Below are 10,972 nucleotides of genomic sequence, written 5' to 3'. Positions count from 1 at the left end.
TTAGGGCTGTTGTACATAGGGTCGCTATGAGTCGCAAACGACTCGACAGCACATAACAACAACAGCCACATATGGCTGTGAACTGTCTTGCCTGCTCTGGCGATTGCCTGCTTCCTTCCATGCCAGAGAACTTGGATCTCTGTGAAGTCGGCCGCTGAAGCTTGTCGTTGGTGGATTACAGTGTTGCTTGCCATCAGCGGATGACGGTGGAGTCTCAAGAGGAGGGGATGCTGACGGTGGAGCTTGTGGGGGACCACAATGAATCTGCTTGTTCAGATGCCTGGCTTGCACAGGGCCTCGTGCACCTCAGATTTATCCCCATTACCATTGACCACCAGTAGGAACCAGCCCTTGTGCCTTCAATCACCTGATCATTCCATGTGTAGCCTAAGCAAGACTTTCCATCGCGAGCTTTGGACATGTTACTAGGAGGGACCACTTCCCAGAAGACAGCATGCCTAGTAAAGTAGCTGTTGTGTGACATCAAGTCAGCACTGACCCTCCAGCTGGTTTTTAGATAGTCAGTCACGCAGGAGGAGACTCCCCGTCCTTCTCCATGGAGCAGCTGGTGGATTTGAACCGCGTGCCTTTGAGACTTCAGTGAAGCTTCTTACCACTAGGCCTCCAGAGCTCCTGGTAAAGGATAGAGGGCCGGCAAAAAAAAAAAGCAAATGGTCTTCAACAAGATGGGTTGACCTGGTGACCAAACAGCAGTCCCAGGACAACAGTGGCTGAGACGTACACAGATGGTGAGGAGAGTGTGTGAGAGGTTGCTGTGGGTCAGAGCTGACAGTACCAGCATTAACGATTATGTTGAAAATGTTGCCTTAGGCTCTGGACTGTTTCTATTGTAATGTTGTTGTTAAATGCATTCAAGTCATAGGCGACTCATAGTGACCCTATGAACTAAAGTCCTCAACACTTGTGCCACTTTCATCCTTTCTCCAGGTTCATAGGATTTCCGGAGGCAAACTATTTTGGAAGTGGATGCCACTCCTGCTTCCAAGCTTGTTTTAATTGGGGAGCTCCACCAAATACTGTCCACCATGGCTAACCGTTAACACATATCTATTGTAATAGCTGTCCTTTAAGATTCATATAAGATATGACGACTCTTATTATCCCTATTTTACAGATGTGAAAATGGAGACTTAGACTAAATCCCGAGTCACACTTACTGAACTGTTGCAGGCAAAAGGCAAACCCAGGTGGTCTGACCCCCAGGCTCCCATGCACAGAGCCCACCTGGGAGGCAGTCTCCCTGTGCTGGTTTCCCACACATGCCGTTAATATTTGCTGAACAAACAAAACAAATGGTTCCTGCTCCCTCCTAGTCCCATGGCAGCCCTTAGAGGACAGCAGAGACGAGGTCATGGATGTCCCCGTGTATTTCAGTCGCACTGTGCAGCCAACCTGGGGTTTAACAGTAAACACTTTGCAGTGTCTTTTAATTGGGTGCCCCAATTATTTTTCTAATTTGTGTGTGTATGTGGGATAGCAGTTCTGTTGGAGAATACCTTGACGATTTTCCAATTTGCAGGCATACCCCAAATCTAGCCTGCAGTGGGGACCGAGGAGCCAGTTGAGGCCTCTGAATAAGCCTGGTAGCCATGGGCAACCTTCGGTGGCCATAAACTGAGTACTGCATGTCACTGTTGGTGGATGGTTCGCCGCACCCTTCGTTGAAACTGGAGAGCATACGTTGCTTTAAAAATAACTACCGTTAGCCTCCTTATTAAGAGGAGAAAGTCACTCCTAAATCCTAGCATTTCGACACAAGGGCAACTTGTAATAATGGTCTTCAGTCCCTTTAGGTCCAACCCCATTTTGCAGATGTAAAGACTGAGCCCCTGAAGTGTTGGGTGACTGGCACAGGGCTGTATATGTAGAACTAGCTTGGAGAAACTTAAGCGTCAAATCCTAATTTTATTCCTCCTTTTCCAGGATTGTGCACAGGCTAAATGTCCCTGTGGATGGGATGAGCGGGACACTCATCCCCAGCCCTCAGCTACGCACAGCCCATCCAGCTCATCCTGGGGACCCCTCTAGGTGTCACGTGGAGCAGAGAGCAGGCCCAGGGTCCTGAGCTATGGGAGGATACTGGGGAGTCAGTGTAGATAACAAGGCTGAGAGAACATGGGGGGGGCCTTGGCCTGCCCAGAAGTTCACAGGCTTATTGCATCCCAGAAAGCTGTGCCAAGTACGTGCACCCTGCCTCATGGATGCTGCTTGGAGAGGAATTTGGGGACTGTCCATGATGAGTCCAGCTGGAGAAGTCCTCAAGCAGGCTGCCCAGGCTCAGGGTTGATGTATGAAGTTTGGACGTGGAGTGACTTTGGGTGGTGAGGCCTTATTTGCAATAGGCCCTTTATCCTGCCTGCCTTTGTCTCCCCAGCCTGGCCTCTCTCACTTTGCAGACCCCTCCTAACTGCATCCCCTCCCACAGAGAAAGAGAACACTGACTTTGGTTCCCAGAGGCCAGAGGGACCTCAGCAACGTGGCCTGGCATCTAGCGCCCTTCGTGTCTGTCCAGCCCCCTCCCTCTTTGCGTCTGACCACTCCAGATGCCCTAGGCCAATCATCTGTCCCTTCTTTTCCGACCTCAGTTACCAGCAGGGACTGACATCTGCTGAGTCCCAGCTGGCCTACTTTTACCTCTCTGGCCCTCAGCTGGCTCATCTTTAAATAGGAGTAGTCATAGTCGCTGCCTTGTGGTAGTTGTGTGATTTCATTATCTAAGATTCTCAACATCATACTTAAAAATTCTGTGACAGAATTTTTTGTGTGGTTGAATCCAGCCTTTGTAGATGAGGACGTATTTTTATGTCTGGTTTTTACTTACCTCCTGACTTTTGGCAGACATTGAATTAAAGAATTCCTGTCATTTAAGTAGTTTTGTCTTGAACCAGGTATTTGAAGAAGAGAGTAAGACCCCCATTGTACACAGGCAACTACTGAGGCTTGACAAAGTGCAAGCCATTCTTTTATCCATTAACCAAGGAAATAATGACAGAGCAGACCCTAATGGCTTGCTTATTCCTTCTAGTCTCCCAGATGCTTTGTGGTAGAACCGGGTTTTGAACTCAGGGATTTCTTAGTCCACAGTTGGAGCACCTGTCAGTTTACTAGGTGGTGCCAGTGGGGTTCTCCTTTCCCTGGACTAGGGGCCAAGTCCTCTCAGTATCTGTCTCCGGAAGAGGCCCACGCCTCTCAACTCTTCATGAGAAGTAACCCTAAGGTGTTTCCTTTTCCTGCCCGTAGGAAAGCGAGGACGCTGTCAAAGCCCTGGCCAAGGAGAAGGACCTGCTGGAGCGGGAGAAGTGGGAGCTGAGGCGCCAAGCCAAAGAGGCCACGGACCATGCCACGGCGCTGCGCTCCCAGCTGGACCTGAAGGACAACCGCATGAAGGAGCTGGAGGCCGAGCTGGCCATGGTGAGACCCCTCTCCCCTGCTCTGGGAAGCCAGGCCTCTGGTAGAAGTGACCCACCGTCCCTGCTGGGAGATAAGGCATGGTGACACGTCTTTCCAAGAGCAGAGCAGGAAGGAGGAGGGATGGGGCCAAGACCAGGTTGGTGGCACTCCCTGCTCCCTCCTCCCCCATGCGGGCCTCTTCTTCCCCACAGCAGGACAGGCTCTGAGAGACCCTCCTCATGTCTGTGCTCCCATCTCTGCTGTCCCAAAAGAACAGTAGCCTATTCTGTTTAAAAGAAACATACTTGTTTAGGAAATTATTTGGAAGAAAATACACGGAAATATTTGTTGTTATTGTCTATTGCCATCAAGTAAGATTTGAAGAAGTATGTCGTCTGACATACTCTGGACACATTGCAAAGAGGGACCGGTCTTTGGAGAGGATGTCATGTTTGGGAGGGTGGAGGGACAGCGCAGGAGAGGAAGACCCTCTATGAGGTGGATTGATTCAGCGACTGGGGTAATGGAGGTTGGTGTGTCAGAGACAGTGTGATTGGCACAGGACACAGCAGGGTTTAGGGTTGTTGTATGTAGGGTTGCTGTGAGTCACAGGTGACTCAGCGGCACATAACAACAACAACAACAGTTCTAATTCATGATAAGCCTGTGTTTGCAGAGTACAACTGATCCATAGGGTATTCAAGGAGGTTGTCAGACGCAAACTGTCAGACCTGTCCTCCAAGGCACCTCTGAATGGATTTGAACTGACAGCCTTTCTGCTAGTAGACCATTTGTCCATCTCTGTGACCCTTGTTCATAGTGATCCTGTGAACAACAGATCTGAACCCCGTTCTATCTCTGTGTCCCTGGAACTCTTAAATATTAACACTGCACGTTTCTCGGCAGTGAAGTTGCCTCCTTGGTTAATGAACAAAAAATTAACCTTAAAATCTGAAGCAAACTCTCAGACCTTCCCAGTCACTTCGTTTCTGAGAGGGTGTGCAGCCTCGTGTGGGGGACACAGAGAACCCCGATGGGCATCCAGGCTGGCAGCAGAACCTCGATCCTGAGCCCTGGGCTGTGCTCTGTGTTCTTCCTGTGTGACCTTGGGCCGCTCACTGACTTCTCTGGGCTTCAAAGCCCTTCATTATCCAAGGGGCTGAGAGAGAGTGCCCCTTGGGCCTCACACAGCATCTAGGTGGATCCAGAAGCTTGATGTGAAGGGACTTTGGAGATTGTGAGGTTTAATGGTGAGAGTGCAAGGAGAGACAACATCGTCCTGCAGATATGATCCAGCCGCCTTCACTTGCTTACTCCTTAAATGACCTTGACCTGACCCCTTCACCTCTCTGAACCTCTCTGTGGAGTTCCGTTAATTCCAAATAGTACCCACTCTGTAGGGCTGTTGTGGGCATATCAACCACATAATGCATGGAAAGTGATTATACCAGACCAAAACGCCAACCACTACATCGTGTCAGTTTAGACCCGCCACTCTCCACTGGGTTTCTGACGCTTGAAATCTTCATAAGTATTGACTGTCCCAGCTTTTTCCCTTGGAGTGGTTGGTGGATTTGAACCACTGATCTTTTGGTTAACAAAACCTTTTAAAAACCTACCATGTTATATGCCACCAGAGCCCCTTGGAAGAGATGATACAGTGATGCAGTGGTTTTCTGAGGTCACTTGCTTCTGGGCCAGGGCACAAAGGGCAGAGATCAGTGGCCCGTGACCTCTCCTGCCTTCTGGGTTTCCTTGTTCAATGCTGACCCCTAGTGGTGGGAGCTGCACCCGTCTGACTTGAGGCAGGACTGCCCAGACCAAGACCGCTGGCTGCAGGGTCCCCTCCTGGGGATTTCCTGCCCGCAGGCCTGGCTGTGCTGTCCTAGTGACCCTACTTCAGCCTGGAGAGAAATCCTTTGAGTTGCAGGGAAGGAAGGGTGTGCAGAGTGTGCCCTTGCTCCCAGGGCCCTGTTGATGGACACGTGTCTTCCTTGCCTGGGGCGCTGGCATGTAATGCTGCACGGGGGCCATCAGCATCTCTCAGGATTGAGAGTCAGCTCTGTTTATGTCTGCTCTCCCCCTGCCCTGAGACCACCTCCCCCTGCCCTGAGACCACCTCCCCCTGCCCTGAGACCACGCCAGTCAGTACAACTCAAGTGTTTGCCACTTCGTTCTGTCAAATGTCACCCTCAGACCCTCTGTTGGCGTGACTCTGGAGTGTCCAGCTCAGGGTGATGGACTTGACAGTACACTGGACACAGATTGTTTCTCTGAGGTAGAGAGAAGGGGCTTTACTAAGCCTAGTGAGAGCCCAGTGCTTTTGGGGGGTCACCTGACTGCAGGACCCTTCAGTTCCCCACTGTCTGCAGAGTCTCCGCACCTGGAAACCTCGAGGGGCCTCCCTCTCCAGGTGTTGTCAGCTGACCCACTTCCCGCTGTGGCCCCGCTGGCCCATCATGAAGCCGAGCGGTGTCACCCTTCCTGAGCAGGGTCTGAGTCCATGGGTTGGAAGCAACAGAAGCTCATATAGCATAGGAGGGAGTAGGGGAAGGAATGTGCCGGGAATGTGGAGGACCAGGCCTCAGAGAAGCCCAGGCAGCTTCAGAGGCAGGGACTCCAGGGTGATCCAGAATGGTCCATTCAGCACTCTACTGGGAGGATGGACCAACTTCTTTTTCCTCCAATTAAAAGTTGGTTCTAGTGTGTGTTTCTTAATGGCTCATCTTGGATCCCTTGGATTCCAAAAGGCTCACCCCTTATCCAGAGCCCTGCTGTGGCCACTGGCGATGGGTAATTTCTTAGCTGACCCAAAGGTGTGGATTGTGGACTGACCAAACTGGTGTCTGTCCTGCCATTCAAACACTGGGGCAGCAGGGTGATGGGAGAAGGGCCCAGCCTTGCGCTCCGTGAGGGGTGAGTAGCCGCTAGCTGGATTCAGACCCTCTGAGACCCTCTTGGTCCCTGCCCAGAGCCAGCCGAAATGAGCCTGATCCACAGGAGTGAGCCAGCGCCGTTCACTGCAGCACACGTTTCCTGCGTACGTTGAAAGGCTCCCGCCTCGTTTCCCTGTTTGAGCAGAAAGGACCCTGAAGTTCAGGGTACCGATTACCAGGGTGTTACCACTCCCTATTAGAGAACTTGGGAGGGATGGGGCTCAGAGAGGAGCAGTTGCATTTAGAAGTATCTAAATTACCTTGTCGGGTCCTGGCGAGTCAGCTCCGACTCAGAGCGACTCTGTATGTAACAGAACACCACACCACCCAAGCCCTGCACCACTCTCACGGACACTGCTGCGCTTGAGGCCATGGTGTCAACATCTCCAATCACAGCATAGAGAGAAAGGGGTTCCCGGGGGCTGGAGAGCGAGACACATGGGGAATGGAGAGTTCCTGCTCTTAAAAAAGAAAAATTAAATAGAGTTCTTAAAAATGGAATCTAGTGAAAAAGATTAAGCAGGAAAAATGTGTAAATGGCTACGGTGGATGGCCAAATGCAGTCCCCCTGAGGGTGTGTACACATAGAGTGCTTGGACAGGTGTACCCACACTTAAGATATGTGCACTGTGTTTTAGATGAGACTTTTTACATCCTCACTTGCACTCGCGGCTCTGCTGGAGTCGGACCCCAGGTGGTCAGGGTGGGCTGTTTGTTCCAGAGGTTTCTGCGCTTAAAGCTCAAAGTACAGCTGTCCCTCTGGAAACACTACCCAGGACCTCCAGGTTGTTGGGTGGGGATTATGTCAAGGTGCATGTAGTGGGAGAAGGTGCTACTCCCCTGAAGAGGTGAGGCCTCAGCTGAGGGAAGGAAGGTCGGTGGGGAAAGGAGGGCACCCTCGAGCGTATTTCTAGAATCCTGCCCGGTAGACCTCGTCCTCAAACCTACAGGTGCTGCCTGGAAAGGCTGCTTGTCTCAGTACAGCATAGGAGTGCTTTATTTACGGTTTGTTTCTTTTTTAATGTAGCAGGGAGTGTTTGCAGGAGGGTTGTACTAGTTTCCAGTACTACAAACTGAAGGGCTGATAAGGATAGAAATGTATTTCCCCTCAGTTAGTACACTTAAGTTAAGCTACCAGGTTGTGTGGGAGTGGGGGGAGTGGACCTGAGGGAAAGCAGATGGGGCCACCATCAAGGTATAGTGGTTCAGGAAGCAGAGTGCCCGTTGTGTGGGCCTGCCATGGGCATACAGGCCTCTCTAAGACACTCTCGCCTGGTTCATTCCTTAACTAGAGATGACACCATTATTTTCATCGTCAGCCAGCAAACTTCTGGCTCTGGCTCTGTGGGCCACCGTCAGCCCAGACAGAGATCTGCATCCACACATTTACAGATTCTTGCAGAGTGCGTGTGGAGGTGCCAGTCAGGTGCTGGGGATTCAACAGCAGCTAGATACCTCATGGATTAAAGCCTGCACCATCTGTGCCGGGTGCCATGGAAACCCCCAGGGCTCACCGCCAGGGTGTTGTACCAACTGTGCATTCTTGGAGGGGTCACGTGACATCTCTGGGCGAGACTCAGAGAGCACAGTCCCTGTTCCAACCTCAGAGTTGTTGCTCGGAGAGGTGAGGCCAGTGGAGGTAAAAGGGTTTTCTAGACCAGGGAGATCCCACTACTTAGCTGGGAGAATGGGCTCACTCCATAGACTATTTTTAAATTGTGGTGAAAATACATGTAACCAAACTTAACCACTGCAACCATTTTCACCTCAGTGATAGTTACGTGCACTGTGTTGTGTAACCAGGCCTGCTGTCTATTTTCAGAAACTCAGTGGCCTTTTAGCAATAACCTCTCCCTCTTTGACTCTCTGCAAAAGAGAGGGTGATTCTCAATAAGATGGACTGACACAGTGATCACAGCAGTGGGCTCGAGCAGGGGGCACGGGATAGGGTGAGGTTCAGATCTGCTGTTAAAGGGTAGCTTTGAGTTATAATCAACTCTGTGGCACCAACAGCAACTCTGACCCTTAACCCCTTCCCCACCCCATCCCCAGTGATCTGTAGGGACTGGCGCTGCTCACCCTAAGGTAGCACCTTTTTGGTTATTCAAATCCACCCATGATGCTGAGGGAGAAAGCTGGGCAATTTGCAGCCTCTGAAAACCCATAGGAGGGTCTGCTGTGAGTCAGTTCCGACTCAATAGCATTGAGTTTGAATCTCGTTCCGTTTCTGTCACCCTCGCATTCCTCAGGAGCCGTTAGCCTGCCTCTATTTATTTGCCTCTTTGTAGATGTTTTTTCTAAGCAGGGTGATCCAGTATTTGTCCATTTGGATCTGACTTCTCTCTCTCGGCATGATTGCAAGGTTTCGTTCCTGCCGAACATGGATCAGAATACATCACATGCACGTCCATACAATTTCTATAGACATCTCAAGACTTGTGGGGTTTCTGAGCTCGAAGGAGCCCACAAGGCCACGTGGGCCTTTTTCATTGTACAGATGGAGCAGTGGAGGCAAAGAGCAGGCAGTGACTTGCTTAAGATAACACAGCCGATCGGTGTGATGACAGTGTATCCGGCTTACAGAGCCAGCACTGCCCATTTCTCACCTGGAATCTTTCCTGTAACCTCTTGCTCTGCCAGGGGCCTCAAGTGGTGAAAGACCCAAAGGCTGAGCTTCCCAGTGGTTCTGATCCATCAGCAGCAGCTTGGGAGAAAGATGGGCCATCTCCTCCAGTTGCTCTTTGTTGCTGTCATGTACTGACCACAGCTGACCCTCCATCAGGTTTTCAGAGGTAGTGAATCACAAGGGGAAGGAATTGCCAAACTTTTTCCTGCAGAGCACTTAGTGGATTTGAACCCCATGCCATTGGGATGCCAGTGCAACTCCTTACCACTAAGCCACAAACAAAAAACTCCCTGTGTTGCTGTTTATAGGCTCTGAAACCCAGCAGAGGGTCACTGTGAGAACTGCCTTGATGGCTCTGTCAGAAACAGCCTGGGGCCTCGGGTAAGGTATGGAGAGTTTGGGTCTAGGAGAGCCAACGAGTTTGTGTGTTTCTGTTAGTATTTTATTTTCATTTTCTCTGAATTTGTATTTAGGACAAAGCCAGCCCTGTGAATGGCTCTGCCATCTGTAGTGGCCTCCCGGGGCATTGGAATTTGCTGGAGAGACCCATTAAAGAGACACCCCCGCCCCGGGCTGCTCCTCACCTTCTCTTTACCCTTACCTCCACTCTCCAGTCCCCTCTGCCTTGGCATGAACTGGGAGAGCCCACTGGAGAGCAGAAGTTTACTGTGATGGAAAGACTGTGTCATATATTTCCATTATGGCTCCCTTTTCTCCCACATAGAATTTATGGTCAGTCCTAGCAAAGTCCCACATAGCCTGGGGAGGTAAAGGTAAAAGGCCTCCGAGACAGAGCAGAGAATGGATGAGCTCCCTGTTCCTGCCCAGATCCACACCTGGGCTTCCACGTGTTCGTTCACCTAGCACGACCTGAGGGCCTGGGCTTCCAAATGTTCGCCCAGACTGACCTGAGGTGCCAGGTTGAGGAGGGCCTGGGCTTCCACACATTCACCTGGCGTGACCTGAGGGCCTGGGCTTCCATGTGTTCACCCGGTGTGACCTGAGGGCCTGGGCTTCCATACCATACGTTCACCTGGGATGACCTGAGGGCCTATACTTCCACATGTTCACCTGGCGTGACCTGAGGGCCTAGAATTCCACATGTTCATCCGGCATGGCCTGAGGGCCAGGGTGAGGAGGGCCTGGGCTTCCACGTGTTCACCCAGCATGACCTGAAGGTGCCAGGATGAGGACGGCCTGCCTTGTTCCAGGCTGTGTTCTAGGAGGAGGCGGTCAAGTGGGTTGAGGATGCAGGCGTCCCTCACCATGATAGATGTTCTTCAGGAGGAACAGATGTGTTTTCTGGGTTTTGCATTGGCTGAAGGAGGTCACAGTTTGAATTTGGGAGGAATTGAAGGAGAGAAAGCTAAACATACCTTTTCCATACAATGTCATTAGCATTAAGGCTAGTCTTTGGAACCCAGAGATCGGCGGTCATTGTGTTCTTGGAGCCTCTCTCTCCATTCTTAATGGTCTTACTTTTCCCTTAGCAAGAACTAAGGAGAGATTGTAGTGCAAGCTGTCAGGTGAGGCCTGAAAGGAAGAGATGGAGATGCTAGAGTGAGATGCTGAGATGCCCTGATGTAAAGTTTATGACTCAGGCTGTGTGGCAGTGATGGTGGTCACTGGCAGGAGAGGAGGCCACGGCATCCTTAATCACATCTTCCTGTCCCTGTTCTCTCCCCAGGCCAAGCAGTCCCTGGCTACGCTGACCAAGGATGTCCCGAAGCGGCATTCACTCGCCATGCCGGGCGAGACGGTGCTCAACGGTAACCAGGAGTGGGTGGTGCAGGCGGACCTCCCGCTGACCGCAGCCATCCGGCAGAGCCAGCAGACACTCTACCACTCACACCCTCCCCACCCTGCCGACCGGCAAGGTGAGTGCAGCCAGGCTGTTCTGCTGAAGCCCAGACGTGCTGTCTGGGACGCCCCTGACCTGTCCACAGGCTCTCAGCTCATGGCATGGAAATGTCCAACAGATAACCCGGGCATGGCGAGA

General features: G+C 51.5%; 1 protein-coding gene across 2 annotated transcripts in view; it reads left to right on the top strand.

Moving 5' to 3' along the window:
* KAZN (kazrin, periplakin interacting protein) overlaps positions 1 to 10,972 on the top strand; it is a 642,875-nt gene that overhangs the window by 555,952 nt on the left and 75,951 nt on the right. For both annotated transcript variants that reach the window (XM_006883632.1, XM_006883633.1), the window contains 2 exons: positions 3,262 to 3,432; positions 10,661 to 10,850. In XM_006883632.1, the coding sequence (XP_006883694.1) occupies positions 3,262 to 3,432; positions 10,661 to 10,850 (361 nt within the window). The remainder of the gene's footprint in view (positions 1 to 3,261; positions 3,433 to 10,660; positions 10,851 to 10,972) is intronic.

This window comes from Elephantulus edwardii, unplaced genomic scaffold, assembly GCF_000299155.1.
Source record: "Elephantulus edwardii isolate Elephantulus edwardi_28Jun2011 unplaced genomic scaffold, EleEdw1.0 scaffold00028, whole genome shotgun sequence".
In the NCBI taxonomy this organism is placed as follows: Eukaryota; Metazoa; Chordata; class Mammalia; order Macroscelidea; family Macroscelididae; genus Elephantulus; species Elephantulus edwardii.
This window is presented reverse-complemented; position numbering and strand designations above follow the sequence as displayed.